The sequence below is a fragment of the Dama dama genome, chromosome 17, assembly GCF_033118175.1.
Source record: "Dama dama isolate Ldn47 chromosome 17, ASM3311817v1, whole genome shotgun sequence".
Taxonomy (NCBI): Eukaryota; Metazoa; Chordata; class Mammalia; order Artiodactyla; family Cervidae; genus Dama; species Dama dama.
In genome coordinates, this window is record NC_083697.1 from 28,400,453 (window position 1) to 28,422,492 (window position 22,040).

The following is a 22,040-nucleotide window of genomic DNA, read 5'->3' on the forward strand; positions in this document are numbered from 1 at the left end:
GCAAGGGGGAAATAATAAGGCCCATTTCTTTTCAGGGAACAATTAAAAGAAGCATTTATCACTTTCTCTCACCTCTCAGTGGCCAAAACTTAGATATATAGCTACAACTATTTGCAAAGAAGACTGAAGAAAACAGTCTCTATTTGAACAGCAATGTGACCAGCTAAAACTCAGCCACTTCTATTATAGAAGGGTAAAGGGGCATTCAGATATTGTCGGCAATTAGTAGTCTCTGCCACTGTGTCTCCACACTGATATTTTCTCTTCTGTTGCGTTGTCCTGGAGATCAACATTGTTGTGTCCTGTGAAATAAGGGGATAACTGGGTTGATTAATATATTTTCCCCTTGTGCACTGATAATGTTGCATTTTGTCCCTAAAAGATTATTCATAATACCTTCCAGTAGATAAATTTTAAATAAAACATTTCACCAACTCTTAAGGCAAAAAATTCATCAAATTCCTAATAAGATTAACTTCAAGTTTCAAAGGTGCCTACCACTTTCAAGTTTCTTGATATTTAACAATTAGTTTAGGCTCTGAAGCAGTATTCTTATGTTTTTTTCATTTAAAACTTCCAATAAATATCACTATCATTTTTTCATCTTATCCTTTCTTAATTCCAAATTCCTAAAGATGAAAGAGTGAGATGACCAGTAACTTTCATCTTTATTCAGGAGGAATTTAGTGTAATCTTGTTATGGTTAATTAATATCCTAAGTCTGTATTTGCCTGGTGTTTTGAAATATATCTGCCTGATATTTTTGTAAGTTTGCGTTATGCAAATAGGTACAGATGAATCATCCTTTCCCTTGGCAAGGGTAGGGAGAGCTTTCAGATCATTAAAATCAACTGCAGTACATTTTGAAAGAGGACGAAGAGAACTTTCATAGTTGAGCAAAAGAATAAGAGATTTGTTTTTGCAAATGATAACATAATTCACCTTTCTTGTATGTGCTTGTCTTATAATGCTTCCAACTTTACCTTTAAACTTTCATAGGCTGCAATAGGATCTGTGGCTTTGGACACAGCAAGATCACATGGAGAGAAACAGTTAGAAGGATATGGAATGGATGTGTTGACAGTGGCATTTTTGTCCATCCTCATCACAGCCCCAGTTGGAAGCCTACTTATTGGTTTGCTCGGCCCCAGACTTCTCCAGAAAGCTGAACAAAATAAAGATGAAGAAGATCAAGGAGAGACGTCTATACAAGTTTAGAGGTGAAAAGAGAGAATGCTGAATACAGCCCTCAGAAGGCTACTGTCGGTGTCTGCTTTTGTCAACTAGCAGAGACTAGTTTTATCTGGATGGATATTGACATATTTAGTGTTTAAGTGTAAATTAATAGAACCAGAGTGTGGCTATTTTTTTTTTTAACAGCATTTTTGGCTATTACAGGGACGGTGGTAATGTTCTACATCTCCAACCTGCTCCCTTCCTTAATTTTTTTCTTAAAATACCTATTCATCATTATCTCTTAGTTTGTATAGGGACATGTATACTTTGGGCTTCCCTAGTGGCTCAGCGGTAAAGAATCTGCCTGCAATACAGAAAATGTAGGAATCACAGATTCAATCCCTGGGTCGGGAAGATCCCCTGGAGGAGGACATGGCAACCTAATCCAGTATTCTTCCCTGGGAAATCCCATGGACAGAGGATCCTGGCAAATTATGGTCCAGGGGTCGCATGGACCGAAGTGATTGAGCACACATAGATACTTTAGTGTACTACCACAATTTAATTTCAGTGTCCTGTTCTGCTAGCCAACAGCTTGCTCTAACTTAGTGTTACCATCACAATTTCATAATTCATGGTCACCTAACCTCTCATGCCTTGAATTGTTTTGGGCCCTTTTTTTTGTTTGTTTTTAAATACCATGACACAATCCCTCATCCATTTCTACCTTCCCTCTTAATCTGCCTCTTCTCCATTTCTACCTCTCTTACCTGTCTTTCTTTGAAGTAGTATAACTGATTGTTCCCACCAAAATTTTATAAAGTACACAAAATATTTTAATTGGTTCTTTCTCTGGCACCTGTCCAGGTGTCAAAGACTAAATCCTATCCCCCTAGTTAGCTTCACAGAGCCCCCCATTTCAGTGGCTCATCTGTTTCCTTCTACCTAAGCAGTGCCCTGACCCAGTCCTTTGTTTTTTGTGGCCCACATTTTCAGGCTTTTCCTGTTCTCTAGGTAAGAGATAGCTAATTTTTAAATCTATGTCAGCCTCATGAATGCCACATTAATCGGGGTAAGGTAAGCTGCTATAATGAAGAAATGAAAAATTAAATACTTAAATAGAGAAATGCATTTTCCTCTTACAAAACCAGTTGACAGGGTTCCTCTGCTCATGAGGTTTATTCAGCGACCCAGGTCCTTCCATCCTGAGACTCTGCTGTGCCCTAGCTTAGGACAAAAGTCCCCTTTCTAGTCTTCAGGAAGAAGAAAAAAAAAGGAAGCCCAAGACAAGCAACTTATTTTTAGGGAAGTGATGTGGCGGCAGACCCATCTCTCCTCTTACACTCTGTTGGTGATAATCACACCGACCCAGCTGAAAAGTATTATCTCTCACTAAGCATTCACATTCCCGGGAGATGGAAAGACCAGATTTGAGAGCCAGCAGTACTATCATCTTGGGTGTTACCATCACCTAGTAGCATATTCTTGCAGGTTAACAAGGACTATCTAAAGATGTAACTTTAACCAAAAGAACGACTTGCATGGCAGGAATTTCAGGAATTGTGACATGCCAGTAGAGAAGATAAGAAAGTCTTATCTGCAAAAGTCTCATTTTGTCCCACTTAATCAACTGACCATTTCTGCTTTTGTGTATCACTTGTTGAGTTCCTCTACTCTAGATCAGCTCCTGCCTAGTTGTTATAATAATGTTTAGATAATGTTGTTAGATTACCTAAGGTTCTGATTTAATAGAGACAAACATATGAACAATCTGTAAAACGGGCTATAAGTGCTCTGACAGAAGTGAGTATAGGGTACATTCACCCTTCATTTAGTTATTAGACTAACAGGTCATGAAATAACCTTATCATCAGACTACTCTTCCAGCCCTTTCCACCATGACTTTCAAGCTGTTCAAAACCAGCTTAATTTTTATTAATCTAACATAATAGGAAGCCAGAGAGTTTTCATTTTTACATCAGCCTGACTCTGGTTCCTCTATGGGATTGTATTCCCTTAGTGTTTATGTTCTCAACATGGACCAGACTAGTTTATACCAAAGTTCAGAGAGGCGAACTTCCTTGGCCAGGTGCGCCTTGGTTGTAGCACCATAAACTTAATGCTCATCTGGTCCTCTACTTTCACAGGCTCTGAAACTAGAGTCACCCAACAAATACTTACTAAAGCCTTTGGTGACCCAGGCACATCATAAAAAAGTAATGTTGTTACCTACCATCTTTAAGGATCAGACAGGATAGAAACCATTAAACAAGAGATTGCAAAACAGTGTGATAAGTGCCATGATGCAGAAAGTACAGGGGTGCCAGGGAGCTCACAGCAGGAGTAACCCATAAATCAGGGAAGAGGTGCACTTTAGGCACAGCCTCCAGAGAAAGGACCTCAGCGAGGATGTGGGGATGATCAGGACTTAGCAGGAGGCATGGGAGACCCAAGGGTGCTGCAGTGAGTGCAGGTTCCCATGTTCACCAGTAACTCTTCTCCATGTAACATAACAGGCTTTGAATACTTACTAATACAAAATACAGTTAGGATAAGTAAATAAGAATGTTATCGTAAATATTCAAGGCCCCAAGAAAGAATTAGAAATGGAAATTCAGAGTGTAGAGATAATTGAGAATCCCCAAAAGTGACTGCCAATAGCCTATGCCATTTTCAGAGCATGTGGTGACTTTTTGCCTACCTGTCCTCGGTGAGCAGCCACCAACCAAATCTCTGTGGCTCTCTGTTCAGTGGGCGTCCGTGGTGGCTCAGTGAAGAATCTGCCTGCAGTGCAGGAGACCCAGGTTCCATCCCTGGGTCAGGAACATTCCCTGGAATAGGAAATGGCAACCCACTCCAGTACTCTTGCCTGGAGAATCCCATTGGATAGAGGGGCCTGGCAGGCTACAGTCCATGCAGTCACAAAGAGTTGGACAGGACTGAATGACTAACACTTTCACGTTCTCTGTCCGGTGTTGGTCTCTGCAGGACTCACTGTGAAGTCTCGGGTTTGTTTTGTCACCACAAAGTAAGCCACAGCTCTTTTCTTGGTTGGTAAACTCAGAGTTAACTTGATACAGAATGTTGACTCAAGCTAATCAAACTTACCCCACCCCACCACAGATAGAAACCATTGCTCTAACCTCTGGGTGAGTGAAAGGTGTATCATATACATACTCCTATCAGAGTACTTATAGTCCTTTTTTCAGTTTGTTTATGGGTTTGTTGCCTATTAAATTAACCCCTGAGGGGTGGGAGCCTTATCTTGGTCATCTGTGAATCCTCAGCAATTTTTACAGGGCATGGAGCAGGGTGGGCATTTAGTAAATGGTTATGAACTGAATCAGTGAGGAGATTCTCTTTCAGTATCAGAAAACTACCTGCCACATAACAGTTTAGATTTTAGTCCACTTAGCGCATCTGAGCTGCTCAGGCTACTACAACAAAATACCATAGACTGAGTGGTTTAAACAACCAATATTTATCTTCTCACAGTTCTGAGGCTGGACATCAAAGCTCAGAGTTGCCAGCAGTGATCAGGTTCTGATGAGAGCTCTGTTCCTGGCGGGCTAATAGCCTCCTCCTCGTCGGATTCTCACCAGGTGCTGGGAGGAGGGGGGTCATGAGGGGATGGGAATGGAGGAGAATATGCAAGCCCCCTGTTGTCTCCTCTAGTAAGTCACTAATCCCACCATGAAGGCACTAGCCTCATGACCTCATCTAGTATAATTACCTCTCAGATTCCCCATGTGCAAACACCATCACACTGAGGGGGTTATGGCTTCAGCTTATGCATTTAGTTGGGGGACAGAATTCAGTACACATCAAGGGCTTCATACTTCCAAGGACAGCGCCAAGCAAACACTGTAAACTCATGCCCTTCAACACCCTTTTTTTTTCACTGAGGGTGCCATCAGTCTCTCCTCTGAGAAGTGCTTGTTACTCTTTAGGCAGACTGATTAGGTTTCTGCTTTTTAAGTTATTTTCACCTTTCCTTGTTTTCCTTTCTGGTACTAACTCCATGTAACATGGACTGGACTTGAGTGTTCTCAAAATGTCCTCAATCATATGTTTGCAAATGATCTCACCCATTACATTCTTTAAAAATAGTATTGATTACTTCTGTCTGATTAAAAAATAATACATTTTCATTGCAGAAAATCTAGAACCCAGAAAAGCACAAGAAAGAAAAATGAAACTACTGTTAATGCTAACACCCATTTTATTTTGATTCTTTTAAATTTTACTTTTGCAGTCTGGGGGATATCTTATTTTCAGAATGATACCTCATCCACTGAATTAGTTGGGTGAAAGGCAATATAAATATATTTGACTTCTGTGAAGATATATAAATTGAAGATTTTTTGTTGTATATAATGAATGCTAAGCCTTCCAAAAATTACTTATTCACCCTGTAATATTCAAATATTAATTTTTCAATGAATAAAACAGACAAATCCCTGCCTTTAGGGAGTTTATGTTATAAAATCCATTCATTCATTCACTCAAAATATACTTGTAACTTGTCTACTGTGTACCAGTTTTGCTAGGTCCTGGGGAATACAGTGATGAAGAATATATTCAAGATGGAACTTGAATTGTAGTGGGAGACTGACTCTAATACTTGCCTTCAGAAAGCTTTCAACCTTTCAAGGAAGCAAGATGTGTACAAATAGCTGTAATCCAAGTGAATGATTCAAAACTGTTCTCAGTGAGGAAAACTTCGTAAAGGTGATACGTGAACTGGATCTAGAAGAGTGGACATGATTTGGATTGATGAGTTGATATTAGGGAGTAAGGCAAAGAAAGGAACAGCTAGGTAGAGGGCTGGTATATTATCGATGTGCAAAAACAGTAAAGCCCGGGGTTCAGTAAATGACTGACACTTAAGGTTGATAAAGAGAAGTAGTGAGAAGAATGGAAAAGAAAGTTGGCACTTAAATCATACCAAATTGGTCATTGGCCAAATTTCTATTTTTATTGAAGTGCTTTCAGAAGTACAGAGCTATTTATATAGACGATATGTTTGAGTACTTTCACATCAAACTTAGGGAATACTGCTATCATGATTAAGGTTCTCTTTGTTCCTCAAAAGTTTTTTTTTTGTTTTGCTTTTAATCGCATTGTTGTAAATATTACCAATTCAATTATTTTTAACTTATCCTTGATTTTTTTTTCTTACCAAAAAGGCTTCAGATGTTTCTTTAGGTGTTTTTAAGTGATTATTATTAAATTTTTATTATATTGTCTTTAAGTAAATGAAGGACATTATTTTTGAAACCTGTCAGAACATTATATTTCTATATGAATAATTTATGTAGTTTTGTGTAACAGATGGGAACTGCTTCCTGCCATTTTGGGAGCAAGTGATATCACATGTTTTAGTTGACTAAAATTAAATACGGCCTGAATCCTCTGAACCTGGTGAGAATTCCAAAACTACTTGTTGATATGCCTCCCATTTTCCTTCAGTAAACCCTAAAGCACTTGAACTCCAGCAGTCCATGGCATCTGAGGCTTAGCACAGTGTCTTGGAGGCAAGCAGGCTCCTCTCAAAGGTCCTTCTTCCCAGCTTTACTGTTTGTTCTTCATCCTAGTAACCTTGGGAATCTTCTTTCTTTTTCTTTCCTACCATGAGAACAAAGCATTTCCTTAACCCTATAATCACAAAAGACCTTGTCGACTCTTATAAAACAAGGAAGAAAATGACTTTCAGTCCGATTTTCTGACTTTCAGAAAACAGAAAATGAGCTACCTATACCATGCTGACGATAGGAAGGAGTTACAATAAAAGAATTTCTTAGTCATCCAAAAAAGAGTTGTGATTTGAATAAAATCTTAAATGATAAATAAGGGGTAAAGGAACACTCCCCATAGACTGAATGACAAGAAAAAACATGGAGGCAAAAAGGAATTTGTGTGTGTGTGCAGGAGAAAAAGTCGTTTGGAGTATCAAGGAGGGGAAAAAATAGGAAAGGTGAGTTTGTCTTTCTAAGAAGTTTGGACTTTCTGTAATTTGCCTTTGTCTATGTTGTAGGAAGCTTGGGGACTCCAGAGAGGGAACTTTAAGACCACCTTTGGCACTGAGAACCCAAAGTTTCTGGGCCCATCTTCAAGAGCAGTTCTGCTTCTATTTGTTTCATATGAAGGTTTCCACATAAGATTTCATGGGGGGGGGGGGGGAGGGGGGCGGGTTGCCGGGGCGGGGAGACAAGCAAAGGTTTTACACTGATAATAGGATATTGAATGTTTACTTTGTATTAAGCTCTGTTCCAGACACTTGCCACGCATCAATTTATTCTCACACCACCACCACATCCTTTACAGAGAAGGAAAAACCCAAAGCTCAGAGAGAGTATATATTTGCCTGTGGTCCCAAAGCTACAGAGTGGCAGTGCTGAGCTTTGAGCGCAGTCCTAACCCCAGAAACGGCTCCTTTTCAGGCTGTACTAAAATTGACGTAGAGGGAAACACCGTCTAAAGTTTTGACAAGTTACTTCCGGCACATGCATCCCCTGGCGGTCCTTTTTGGCTAAGCGGCCCTCTGAGGTCAACTGCATCTCCGGACTTGTACAACACAATAAGTCAATACTCTGAAGAGACGTGGAACGGGCAGAATAAACTGAAAACACCCCAGGCGGTTCCAGAAGGAAACCTCCGGCTCCGAAGAATGGGGCGACCATGACGCCAATTAAACGCGTCAGCTCGGCGCGCAGTCGGCAGCCCCGCCCCCTCGCCATTAGCCCCGCCCACACTCGCGTCCCGCAGCGTTTGCCTCAGGGCTGCGCGTGGGCCCGGCGGCGGTTGCTGTGCTCCCTGCGTTGCTCCGTGGGCAGCGGGAGAAGCTGTAGCGATTGTAGGTACAGCCCATTTGTCTTTACTCTCCCCTTCGGCACTAGTGCTTCGTTTCTCGCGGTCTTTCCCCTCCTTGGCGCCCAGGAGCGCCTTCCCGTCCCCTTCGCTCTAAGGAGCGTACGTCTGCTCCTTTGCCGGGCTCTCGGGAAACAGCCACAGATGTTTATTTCTTCTCTCGTCTCTCTGACTTGTTTCTTTGCTCCCTCACCCCACGTGTCTCTTCTTTATTCTCTCCGTTCCCTCTTCCATTTCTTTCTCTCATTTTACAGAGTACTCGCAAATAAGAAAGAGGTTTGTCAGTCAAGAGTGACAGAAAAGATCATTTTATTAAGCGCAGATTCTCGTACAGGTGGTGAATATCTGCAAATGAACGTTCGCAAGCTCCTGCGACTGGAGGTGTGCTCCAGGATTGGTTGCTGATACTGGAAGGCTCACCTCCCTCCTCCCGCGCCCCTCACCCCCGCCTGTTTCTGTCGGCTTTGATCGACGTGGACAAGCCCTTCAGATCAGTGCTTCTGAAGGATTGAGGGCTGTTGTTGCACAGGTACCATGTGTCAGGCGTATCGTGTAGGAGTCCTTGTGAGAGGCCTGCGCCTGGTCCCCGACGCCTCTCTCTGTGTGTCCTGTAGTCTATAAAAGATCAGATGGGATGATGGAGAGGAAAGATTGGCTTGGGTCGCACCGAGAGAGGTCAGACCCCACTAAATAATTTTCCATAAGAATAAATAGTATTGTTATTTGTGCAACAGAAGTGTGGGAAATTAACACGTTACTCTCACACGTAAAGAATTCAAGCCCCAGACGTTTTGGTCACTGTGCCTCTGAAATGGATATTCATATTTACTACCTTCTGTGAGTACTAGAATTTATACCGCTGGTTTTGTCAGTTGACTCTCTAGTTTTAACTCCTGCCCAATACCAGAGAAAAGGACAGAGGCAGGTGCAGTAATAGCAATATATAAAGTAGCATTTTTATTGCACATCCCATTTTGTACATTATTTTCATACTCATCCAGTTTATACAACCTGTGAGATAAAGCTGGTTAACAAAGCTCCATTTTACTGAAGAGGGAACTAAACACTGAGATTAGACAGTCCCTGGAACATAGTACTTCCCTGTCCCTGGAACATAGGCTTCGCTGGAGGCTCAGATGGTAAAGAATCTTCGTACAAAATGGGAGACTGGGGTTCCATCCCTGGATTGGGAAGATCACCTGGAGTAGAGCACCGCAACCCACTTCAGTATCCTTTCTTGGAAAATCCCATGAACAGAGGAGCCTGGTGGGCTACAGTCCATGGGGTCACAAAGAGTCGGATACCATTGAGCAACTAAGTACAGCATACTGGAACATAGTACGATATACAGTAAATACATTCGGTAGATACTTTAAAAGGGATCAATGGGTGAGATTTTCAAGGAACCACGCCATATTTACTTTTGTATTCTCTAGACCCAGAGGTAAGTCTAGTAATAGTAAGCCCACAAATATAAGTTAGAGAGGTCGAGTGACTTGCTCAGGTCATTTGCTCAAGTCGAGTGACTTGCTGAGATATTTTTAGGGGACTTGCCAGGCATCGTGAATATCATGGTTAAAAAAGACTGGCAAGATTCCTGACTCATGGAACTTACATTTTAATAAAGGTAGAAAATAAACAGGTAAACAATATCTGTATAAGGAAACTTGGATAATGGCGAATGCAGTGAAGAAGTAAAACAGTGTGAAGTGAGAGGATCTAAGGGAGCAGTTACTTTAGATTGATTGGTTAGGGAAGGCCTCTCTGAAGAGTTGACATTTGTGCTGAGACCTCAGTGACATAAAAAAGCCAGCCATGGAAATACTGGGGATCAGAATATTGCAGGTAAAAGAAACTACAATTGGAAAAACCCAAGGTAGGAAAGAACTTGACTCTTTCAAAGAGCATCATTAAGAATGCTGTAGCTGGAAGGTAGGAAAAATGGAACAAGATGAGCTTGGAGGTGAACAAGGAGAGATAGGTAGGGGCCCAAGCATATAAGGCTTTGAGTTGGTCATGGGGATCTACGCATGGAATAAGCTAAGAGTTTATTTATTAAAAGTGTGATGAGAAACCAATAGGGAGTTTTTTTTTGGTAGGGAGTAATATAATCTGATTTATTGTATAAAGGTATGTTCCACCTGTTATGTGGTGAATGGGCCACAGGGGATGGGCAGCAAGAGTAGGAGCACAGTGTGATAATCCAGGAAGGAATGACCATAGTTTTGGCTAATGTGGTATAAACATGTTTGGGTGTGAGATATATATGGTGGCAGAACCTACAGACTTGATGATGTTTTAAATATAGAAATGAGAGAAAGAAGCTTCTGGGTTTTTGTCTTGAGCTTTAGTGGATGGTTTTGCCATTTACCAAAGAATCTGCCTATAATGCAGGAGACCTGGGTTCAATCCCTGAGTCAGGAAGATCCCTTCCCTGGAGAAGGGAATGCCACTCCTGTATTCTTGCCTGGAAAATGCCATGGAGAGAGGAACCTGGTGGGCTACAGTCCATGGGGTTGCAAATAATCAGACATGACTGAGCAACTAACACTTTTCAGTTTACCAAATAGTAAAGACTTGGGAAGAAATTATGTAGGGGGGAGTATTTTTATTTTGCTCACCTTACATTTGATCTGCTTATTAAAAATATAAAGTAAGTTCTGAGTTTTGAGTTCTGTATATGGGACCAAAGATAGAAAGTTGAGAGACATCAGTATGTATCAATGGATAAAACTGCCTAGGGAAAGTGTGTTCATAGAGAGCATTCCAGTGATTAGAGGTAAAACAGAGGAGAAGAAGCAAGCAAAGGAGATGAAGAAGGAGTAGGCAGTGAGATAGGAAGAAAACCCGAAGCATGTGGTGACTTGAAAAGCCAAGATGACAAAGCATGGCTAATGGTACTGACACATGCTGAGAGGTAATGTAAAATAAATGACTGCTGAGTTTTAATAAGCACAATAAAGAGTATGTGTGATGTGAAGAAATGGATGTGGATATCTCAAGATATGTCACTATGAAGAACTGAGAAATGGAATATGTGGGGTCAAAGCAGAATTCTTAAACATGGGGATGCTTAAGTATGTTTTTAAGCTAATGGGAGTGATCCAGTGTAGAGGGAGAAAATATTGTACAAGAGAGAAAATGCATATCTTAAAAGTGGAGTCTCTGAGAAAGTGAGAGGGAATTGAATCCAGGGAATGTGTAGAAATGTTGACCTAGGAACATGAACATAAAACATAATGGAAGAAAGGCAGTGAGTATAGATAGAGACGCAGATACACGGGTGGATTCAGTGATCAGAAGATGAGTTTCTGCTTGAAGTTAATCAGTAGGAGAAGGAACATTTGGATGAAAGTTTTTAAGAGGTGAAGAGAAGATATAAAGATAGTCATTTTGAACACAGAAGGCAGTCATACTTGTCTTAGTTCATTCAGGCTGCTATAACAACAACAAAAAAATACAGTCTGGTTGTCTTACAAACAGATTTTTTTTCTCACGGTTCTAGATGCTGAGAGGTCCAAGATCAAGGTGCCAGCAGATTTAGTGTCTAGTGAGGGCTCAATTCTTGGTTCATATGTGTCTGAAAAAGGCAAGGGAGTTCTCTGGGTCTCTTTTATAGATTGCATTCTCTGGGTCTCTTTTTATGATTGCATTCATGTGTGCTCTGCCCTCATGAACTAATCACTTCCCAAAGGCCCACCTCTTAATACCACCATCACATTGGGGGTTAGGATTTCTACATATGGATTTTGAGGAGATACAAATATTCAGTCTGTAGCAATACTAGAGAAGCATAGTAGCATAGCTGGGCAGAATTGAGTGGCCATTTGATGTTTGTGGCCTTGTGAGTGTGTTGCTGAGATAGGGTGGAAAAAGGATCATAGGAGTCAAGGAGATCAAGAAACTGAAAGATAAGAGTGGTGGGTAGGCAGACTGCCTCGGTGTCAGTAGATAGGTTAGTAGCTGACCTAGTCCTTGAACCCAGATATCCTGCCTTAGCATAATGTGGTACCATTTTACTGAGAAATGATTCAAATTGTTACTGTTTTGTGCCACCTACACTTCCAATTAACATTTTCTCAAAAATTGTGGCCTGGTATTTTTTTGTTCCATATGTCTAAATTCTAGACTTTCAATGACTGATATTTCCAACTCTTGTCCCTTTAATATTTACTTGTTAAATTTTTTGGCTTGTTTATCTGTGTGTATTTTGTTTTTGTTTTAAATCAGATTTATTATCATTTATATATCATACTATTCATAACCTATTTGTTTATTTAAAGTATACATTTCAGTGCTTTTGGTGTATTCACAGATATGAATAACTATCGCTGTGGTTTTGGAACATTTTCATCACCTTAAAAAGAAAATGCCATGACTTGTTGCTAAAATCTTTGTGTCCTCCCCATTCCTAACCCTACGCAACTACTAATCTACTTTCTGTCTCTGTAGATTTCCCTGTTATATACTTTCACATAAATGGATAATATGTAATCTTTTGTGATTGGCTTTTTTCATTTAGTATTATGTTTTCAAGGTTTATCATAGCATGTATTTTTAATGGCTGGATAATATTCCGTTGTGTAGGTGTACCACATTTAGCTTATCCATTCATCTGCTGATGAATATTTGGGTTGATCTGCCTTTTGGCTGTTATTAGTAATGCTGCTATAAATATTTGTTTATAGGTTTCTGTGTGGACATATGTAATTCTTGAGAATATACCTAAGAGTAAAATTGCTAGGTCATCTGGTAACTATGTTAAATCATTTCAGGAACTGCCAGATTGTTTTCCAAAGTGGCTGTATCATTTAACATTATCACCAGCAGTAGAGGAGGATCCTATTTCTCCAAATCATTGTCAATACTTGTTATCTGACTTTTATTTTACAGAGGTATAGCTGATATATGATATTATATAAGCTTCAGGTGTACAACATAGGATTCACAATTTTTAAAAGTTATACTCCATTTATAACTATTATAATATATTGGCTATATTCCCTGTGCTGTACAATATATCATTGTAGCTCATTTGTTTTATACATAGTAGTTTGTACCTCTTAATCTCCTACCCCAATATTGCCCCTCCCTCTTCCCTCTCACCATTGGTAACCACTGGTCTGTTCTCTATGTCTGTTTCTTTTTTGTTATATTCATTAGTTTGTTTTAGAGTCCACTTATAAGTGAAATCATACAATATTTATCTTTGTTTTTTAAAACATTCCCATGCATATGTGTTTATTAAAGTACAAAAGCCAACATTTTAGATGCTAAAGGGAAGATGAAGGAGGAGATTTAGAACTCTTTATAGAGCTGAGATGGCCAGTAACAGGAAGACCTGATCTGTAGTCCTTCCAATAACAATAATAATAATAATATCATCTGGATACTTCTTTACATTTTGTGTTATACTTTCATTTTCTCTTATCTCATTTGAATTTATAACTACCTTTTTCAGATAAGAAAACTGAGGCTTAGAGAGATTAAGGATCTTGACAAAGGACACGTACTCAGAAAGTAGCGGAATTATTAACCATGGTGTTCTAACAATAAGTCCCATATCTTTCATTGTAGCAGCTTGCTTTTTCAGTTTTTACACTCCATTATATACAAAGTGATAGCAAAGAAAAACTCTGCTAAGTAGAAAGTCATGGTTGCCTGGAGTCCTCATACAATGTGAAAACATTTTGTATGTGTTTAAAATCCAACAGTTAATGGGATTAGATACTTATCCACCATCTATTATGTTAGGTAATTCAAAGAACTCAGAAATGATTATGAAATCAGCACTGATTCAGTATACCAAGAAAATAGGTGAAAATGCGAGTCTCTGAGAAACATTTCTTGGATCCCATGTATCAAACGTGGAGAAGGAAATGGCAACCCACTCCAGTAGTCTTGCCTGGAGAATCCCGTAGACAGAGGAGCCTGGCATGCTATAGCCCATGGGGTCGCAAGAGTCAGACACGACTTAGCAACTAAACCACCACCACCGTATAACGTATGTGCTTCCACAACACCCTGCTGCTGCTGCTGCTGCTAAGTCACTTCAGTCGTGTCCGACTCTGTGTGACCCCATAGACAGCAGCCCGCCAGGCTCCTCTGCCCACAGGATTCTCCAGGCAAGAATACTGGAGTGGGTTGCCATTTCCTTCTCTGCCACAATACCCTATACTGACTAAACTCAATATAAGGAAGAATACAGTACCAGTTACTTAGTGTACTCTCAATGTTTATTAAGTGAAAAATTGATGGTAATCAAACGTGCAGTTATCATACTGGGGTGGATCCTGCCATAAGAATGCAGACCAAGGGGAGCTTCTACAAGAAAAACTTCTTAAACTATGTAGAATTAGCTAGGCCAAAAGCCGGGGTGTGGAGTGAGAAGGCAACATATAAAATTGATAAAGTCTTGAATATGTAAAGCATGACCACTTTGAAGAACTACAGTTTAGTACAGTTGAAGTTTAGAATGCCAAGTGAAGAATAAGGAGATACACAAGGACAAAGTTAGCTGTTATAACAGAGGGCTCTGTAAGCTGAGTTTGAGGAATCTGGATGTTTTTCTTCTATGGGAAGCTATTCAAGAATATTAAGCAGGTCATTCTACATTTTAGAAGATTACTCTGCATTATGAAAATTACAGTAGGGAGGACCAAGGCTAGAAAAATGGGGAAAACCATTGGAAAGGCCATGATGGTGTTTAGGGAGAAAGGTGCTTATGGCCTGGACTGTGGTAGTGGCAATTTACATGGAGAAAAGTGGAAACATTTTTTTAAATATTTAGGAGCTTGTGTTATGATTTAGTAACTCACTGAATGTTGGCAGAAAAGGAGAAGTGGGGAGAAGGAATGACTCCTCAGTTCCTCACTTGAGCAACTAGGTAGATGGTAGCTTTACTCTGAGATAGTAAATTTTCTGAAGAAGAAATAGATTTGGGGAATGGTCTTGGGTTCAGTTGTGCATAGACTGAGCTTAAAATACTTATAAAGGTGATCAAGTAGAGATATTCAATATTTTGGTAAATATACCAGATAGAATCTCGGGGGGGGGCTTCTCTAGACCAGACTCCTCAGCTTACTGGTCATAATTGGAGCCATTGGGTGTAAAGTAAATTTCTTAAAAAATAGAGTGATAAGAAAAAAGGGCATAAGGCAGAATCAAAAGGAACTTCCACATTTAAGGGATAGATAGAGGAAAAGAAGGTTGGAAAGAAGCCCAAGGATAAACAACTAGAGAGATAGGGGGAAGGTAAAGAAGTGACCAAATGATGTGAGAGTTCAAAAGAGTAGATGACTTCCAGTTTTGGGTGTACCTTGCAGGAAGCTTTTCTTGGAATAACCCTTAAGCAACAGATATAATTTGCAAAAAAGAGATGCAATAGGAAGGTATTCCAAGCAAATAAAAGTAAACAATACATAGAAGAGCAGTTAACAGTTTGCCTTATGTACAGGGTCAAAATAGCTACAGAGAAAATGGACAAGATGGTTTGATGCCATGTTGTGAAAAACCCTGGATTCTGAGTAAGTTGTTAGTAACTTTATTCTATAGGTGAGAAAAACCATTGTGTTTGGTACTAAGAAAAAGACAAGAATATAAAACATACTCTGAATTCTGGAATACCTTGCCATTTTATTGTGGAGACAAGATCTAGGCACCTTAAGAGAATAAAAATTCAAGATAATATCTGATTAGTGAGAACTAAATACCATAGAAATTTTAATAGTGGCAAAGTCCATTTGAATTGGAGTAGTAGTGTCCAGATTTGTATTGTCCTTATTAAACAGTAGTGCTAGCTAGTCATTATCTTAAAAAAATAAAACAACTGATCTAGATTGATTGCTCTTTATAAAAAGTAGTCTCAATAAATATAACTTTTAAATTCATTTGTTCAGAAAGAATTATACTGTTACTTGTTTTCACTTGATGTTCTTGATGTAAACTCAAAAAGATTTCTGTCTGAAAGGCAGCAGTAGTTCCAGAGATTCTAAAGGCATACATACAAACCCAGACATTGACATATATACTTTATCTAATGTTCATTTAACAAACATAAATGTCAGTAATGTTTAGTAGCTAAGGGTATGGACTACACACTGAAGCACATCTGAACTCAACTGTTGTCCTGCCATTCTCAAAGGAAGGGAAAAAGTTCAAATCTCCCTTAAAATAGTTAATGTTTAACTCTGTGTACATTATGACTTTTTGAAGAAATTTTCTTCAAATGTTTTGTGTCCAATTAATGCACCTGTCAAATTTAATTGATCTTTCTTAAATCTGTAGGGACAAGAGATGAGGAATGGTTTCAGGTGTTTAGCTAAGTCACAAAATGAATCACCCACATTTAGAAGGGTCTTCCCTGGTGGCTCAGATGGTAAAGAATCTGCCTGCAATGCAGGAGACTCAATTGGCCATAAACTTTTGCTAAATAATATGTATAGTCACTAGATGTCACTATTGTTCAACATTGCTCCAAAAGAATAAACCCAAAGTACATTATACACTACAGGAACACACACCAAGAGAAAGACAAGAAGTTGTTTCTATTAAGTGACAGAAGACTAATGTGTGTGTGTGTATGTGTGTGTGTACACACACATGATGTTTATATAAGACGTGAATTTCCCAAGCAGCATATATTGATATTCTCTCACACTGTTTGTTTTGCAGTAGGTCCATAAGGGAAAAGAAAGTGAAAGAAAAGTGAAAGTGAAGTCGCTCAGTTGTGTCCAACTCTTTGAGACCCAGTGGACTGTAGCCTACCAGGCTCCTCCATCCATGGGATTCTCCAGGCAAGAATACTGGAGTGGGTTCCATCTCCTTCTCCAGGGGATCTTCCCAGCCCAGGGATGGAACCCAGGTCTCCTGAATTGCAGGCAGATGCTTTACTCGCTGAGTCATCAGGGAAACCCAAGGGAATAGAAGCATAGACTTAAAACTGATAAAGGCATTAGATTATCTAACATCCTTCCACCCTACCCCATTGTATAGGTTTGGAATTGAAGTACAGGAAGGTGAAGAGTCAGGAAATTTACTCTATATTAACAGATTAAAATAAATAAAACAGATTTACTCCATAGCAGAGTAAAAGCAGAGAACTTAGATTGCCCAGCTCTTTTTATAGTACAAGCTGTGTCCATTATTTATATGTACAATCAAAGAGACATTGTAATAAAAACAGGTGAAAACAGAACTTCTAAATCAATCAAAATTTTCCACAACTTTAAAAGCAAAGCTTAGTAATATGATGATAGTATATACTTCTAATAAAAATTATCAATTGAATAACCATACTTTTGCTATGAGCTGTAAAAACATCTCTCTTTATCCCCCAGTAGCAAGATACATAGTATGTATGTATTTATACTGTACCTCATTCCAAAAGGGATTTGAAGAAACCTTCAATAAATAGAGCATAATTTTTTTTGAATACTGAGGTGATTAGAAATATAACATACTGGAATAAAATTACAACAAAGTCTTTTTTTTTAATATAAATACAATCTGGGGGCAATGTTTATTAATTAGAACTATGTCTTATAGTTTACAAAGAAGCTAATTAACAACGAAGGTACAATTGACCTTAGAACCCTCAGTGAGAGCGAAGCTTCACGTCTTCAGAACGCTGAAGTGCTCGCCAGGCAAGGAGGCAGCGGCTGCGGGCACCGGCTCAGGCGCACGCCAGCTGACGGCACAGGACTCGGCGACCGAAGAAGTCATCTTTGTTTACAAAAAGCATGATGTCCAGTAAACTTAAATTTGGATGGTTTAGTTGCTCAGTCGTGTCCGGCTCTGTGACCCCATGGACCATAGCCCGCCAGGCGGCTCTGCCCATGGGATGTCCCAGGCAAGAATACTGAAGTGGGTTGCCGTTTACTTCTCCAGGGGATACGCCCAACCCAGGGATTGAACCTGTGTCTCCTGCATTGCAGGCAGATTCTTTATCCTAAATTTGGATAATTGTTCCCAAATTTGATACTGCTTTCTCTAGCTGTGAGCACAAAGTAAGAAAAGTATATAGTACTATACCCATTAAAAGATGGCAGAAGATTGTAGGTCATACAAGTAGCATATTTCTGATTTCAAATCCCTAGTTCCTTGCATTATGCCAACTATCCAGATACACAGTGAGAGCACTCCTATTCTAGATATTCAGTGAGAGTACTCCTGTCATCAAACCAAGCTTGGATCTGTTCACATGATATGTAGTAAAGCCAATCTACTGACGCAGCATTGTGGTGAAAGAAAGTGCAGTTTATTGCAAGACACCAAGCAAGGAGGACAGGCATCTAATGCTGAAGAGACCCAAACCCCTTGATGGCTTTCAGGGAAGAGTGAGGTAATGGTCAATGGTACATAATCAGCTTATGTACATCCTTCTGATTGGTGATGAGGTAACAGGGTGGTATTTTGGGAGTCAGCATCATCAATCTTGTTCCAGTCAGTCTGGGTCTGTGAACTTGTGGGCAGCATGCCGTTAAGTTCTTTTACCTGGTAGTGGATTTGATGCTGGCGGTTTAGTTGCTAAGTCATGTCCGAATCTTTGCAACCTCATGGACTGTAGCCCGCCAAGCTCCTCTGTCCATGGGATTTCCCAGGCAAGAATTCTGGAGTGGGTTGCCATTTCTCCAATCCTGGAGTGGGTTTAGTATCTGCAAAACACCTCAAGGATATGGCTCAGAATATTATCTGTAGCCTTTGAGGAAGAACTAAGGGTCTTTTACTTTGTTTTATGGCTAAACTATTATTACTTTATCTTGCTTGACTGTTTTCCTCTGTTTCTGTGTTTTCTCGCTTCTGGGATTAAGTATGCTCTTTGGAACTTGCTGAGGGCCTAGGAGGCTAAAGCTTTTCTACAATCAAGGAGTGGGGGACATGATGCTGGGTGGTTTGTGCCTGGAAAGGCCTGGCAGGGTCCCATCTGGTTTCACTCCTAACAGAAGACGTTGACTGTAACCATCAGACACTTGGATTACCACAGTTACTTCTGAATTACACAACAAGGCTTTTGCTTATATCAAGTTTATTTCAGATAGGTGCACAGAACTGTTAACAGGAGTTTTTCTATCAAGAAATTAACTCCCCAAAAAACCAACTGTTAAGAGAAAGATAAAATTCATTAGTTTAATTTATCTGCATTTTAAATTACAAAATTCATCTTAAGGAAATAGGCATTTTTTAAAATTTCAGAAAAAAAGATATGTCCAGGGAAAGTGAGAAGTCCAAAGGAAAATAGAGATAAGGAGCTATCTAGAGCAAAGAAGAAAGCAGACAGGCACAATATTAAAAAGGGGGGAAGGGAAACTAGGGTGAGAGCTAAGGCCCATGTGTTCTACCCATCAGCTTCTGATCCCTACATTCTCACATACTTGGTTTTTCCCCTTCAACTTGCCCCCATTAAAATTATGCCAAAAATCTATCCTAGGCAGAGTTTTAGTTCTTCAAAAGTTCCAATCTTTTAAGTTTTTGTTCTGTAGGAGTAGAATCTTTTTCTAAGTTCTAAGTTGTCCTGTTAACTTCTTATCTATCTTTACAGTAGCATAGTCTTTAAGGATCTTATTCGTTTTATAATTTATTTTATTTTTTCTTATTGTATTTGAAATGCTTATGCTTGATGTTAGAAACTCTTACTTTTATTTCAAAGATGTCCTTCCTGTTAACCATGCAGAATGTTTTTGTTGTCATTTTCAGTATCTGGTATATCTTTATTCTCAGTTCCTTCTGCAAATATTTATTGAGTGCCTTCCATTTATCAAGTATTGTACAGATCAAGGGTACAAAACCCCATATGGTCCTTACTGTCCTGAAGTACGGAGGCTTCGCGTTCCATTCAAGATGGAGTAAGTCCACTACAACCTCTTTTTCACTGCTCATGATCCAAAACTCTGAACGAAATGCAAAGAGCAACTACCTGAGGACTCAGAAAAGTAAATAAAAGCAGGTAGATTGGGAAGGAGAGTCAAAACTATGAAGGTCAATTTCTCTTGCTCTTGTGGCTTTAACCTGAAGGTAGGCCTCAGTCATTCAGCTATTTAAGGCCCACACTGGAGGCCAAAAACTATAATAGAAAACCTACTTTTATTGCCTGAAGATCTGGGAAATGGACCCTGCAGTCCAAAGTGAGTGTGAGGAATCATTGTTATTACAGTTGTTTTCGTTTTTTGGCTTTTCCCCAAGGGCAGGCACTATTTATGGAATTATGGACAGCTAAAACTCAGAGAAAAGCCTCAGCTTCTGACTAGAGAAACCAGGGAAAGAGACCTTGAGAGAAATAGGATTGGGAGGAGGTATGGATTCAGGGGAGGAGAAAGCTGGAGAATGGGGCGCCTTAATTCTGTGTTTGAACCCAACCAAATGTCTTGTGTCACCTCCAGCTGTGCATGGATGAGATAGGCCCAAAGCAGCATAGCAATGGCTTTAAAAACTGACATAAGAATTTTTAAAACATCAAAAAAAAAAACCACTGCACACGTCACAGTGACTGAATGCCCAACCTCTGAGTGGCTTCATGGGACAAACTAATGAGAGTATAGCAAAGGCTTTGTAAACAACTGAAATTGGGACATGCACACAGAAAGTAAGAGAGAGCTTATTATCTGTACCAACTTAAGTTGATTGCCTGCTAAAACAAACAAAAAGTAAATTATTCCTCAGAAGATTTTAGTAGAAGCCAAACTCTGTACAACAAAATGTCCAGGATATATTCCAGGAGTACTTGACGTGTAAAGAGCCAGAACATGATAAAAAAAAATCAACAGATGCCAACACAAAATGACACAGATGTTGGAATTACCAGATAAAAATGGTGAAGCAGCTGTGTTTCATGTGGTAAAGATAAGCATAGTCATAATAAATGGAAAGATACTAACAACAGAAAAATAAAAACAGCTAAAAAAGAAGTAAGTAAGTGTTTTTAACTAACAAATAGAGTATCTGAAATAAAACATTCACTGAATGGTCTCAATAGCAGAATGGAAATGAACTAGGAAAGAATCAGTGAACTTGACAGATAAATAGAAATTGTTCAATCTGAAGAAGAAAATGAAAAAAAGATCGAAAAATAAAATGAACAGAGTTTCAAGGACCTGTAGGACACTATTACAGAGTCTATAGCCTAGTGAGAAAAATACATGAAACAGTCACTCTAATGAAATACATGATTACGAACTGAGATAATACTCTGAAAAAAAAATGATCAAAGTTCTTTAAGAACATAAAATACTTTACCTTACTTAACCTAGGGTCAGAGGTGGTGTCATAAATATTTCTCTGAGGATATGGTCCTTGATCAGAAGGGTAAAAGGGGAGTTAACCAGATGAAGAGAAATTTGTAGTGCAGAGTGTTTCATTTGGAGGGGAAAGCAAGTATATTGGGCTTCCTTGGTGGCTCAGCTGGTAAAGAATCTGCCTGCAATGTGGGAGACCTGGGTTCGATCTCTGGGTTGGGAAGATCCCCTGGAGGAGGGCATGGCAATCCACTCCAGTATTCTTGCCTAGGGAATCCCCATGGACAAAGGTGCCTGGCGGGCTACAGTCCAAGGGGTCACACAGAGTTGGACACTCCTGAGTGACTAAGCGCACACACACAAGGCTCTGCAGAAGGAATCTGGCAATTTCTCAGAACTGTAGAAACATCACGGTGGCGAGGAGTAAAAAAAATGAACGTGGGATGGTATGAAATTAGGCTTGAGGGGGACCCAGGGACTACACTGTGCAGAATCCTGTGGGTCATTGCCACGGGACTATATGTTTGTGTCCACCCTGATTTCGTATGTTGATATCTCAATGCGCTTTGTTATCGCTCACGGGCTTTCTCGAGTTGCAGTGAGTGTGAGCTACTCTTCATTGTGGTTTTCAGGTTTCTCACTGCAGTTGCTTCACTTGTTGCTGAGCAGACTCTAGGTGCGCGGGCTTCAGTAGTTGTGCCACACAGATTTAGTTGCTCCATGGCATGTGAAATCTTCCTGGACTAGGGACTGAACCCATGTCCT

General features: G+C 39.7%; 2 protein-coding genes across 10 annotated transcripts in view; both read left to right on the forward strand.

Moving 5' to 3' along the window:
* Positions 1–5,641, forward strand: part of SLC9B2 (solute carrier family 9 member B2) — a 59,286-nt gene extending 53,645 nt beyond the window's left edge. For all 6 annotated transcript variants that reach the window (XM_061164297.1, XM_061164294.1, XM_061164298.1 and 3 more), the window contains one exon: positions 1,000–5,641. In XM_061164297.1, the coding sequence (XP_061020280.1) occupies positions 1,000–1,218 (219 nt within the window). In that variant the 3' untranslated portion in view covers positions 1,219–5,641. The remainder of the gene's footprint in view (positions 1–999) is intronic.
* Positions 5,642–7,550: 1,909 nt separating this feature from the next.
* SLC9B1 (solute carrier family 9 member B1) overlaps positions 7,551–22,040 on the forward strand; it is a 73,320-nt gene continuing 58,830 nt past the window's right edge. Inside the window, exons 1-2 of one of the 4 annotated variants that reach the window (XM_061164303.1) lie at positions 8,667–8,721; positions 19,765–19,889. In XM_061164303.1, the coding sequence (XP_061020286.1) occupies positions 8,681–8,721; positions 19,765–19,889 (166 nt within the window). In that variant the 5' untranslated portion in view covers positions 8,667–8,680. Of the gene's footprint in view, positions 8,037–8,666; positions 8,722–19,764; positions 19,890–22,040 lie in introns of those variants that run through there. The other 3 variants (XM_061164305.1, XM_061164304.1, XM_061164302.1) reach the window with 3 other exon arrangements.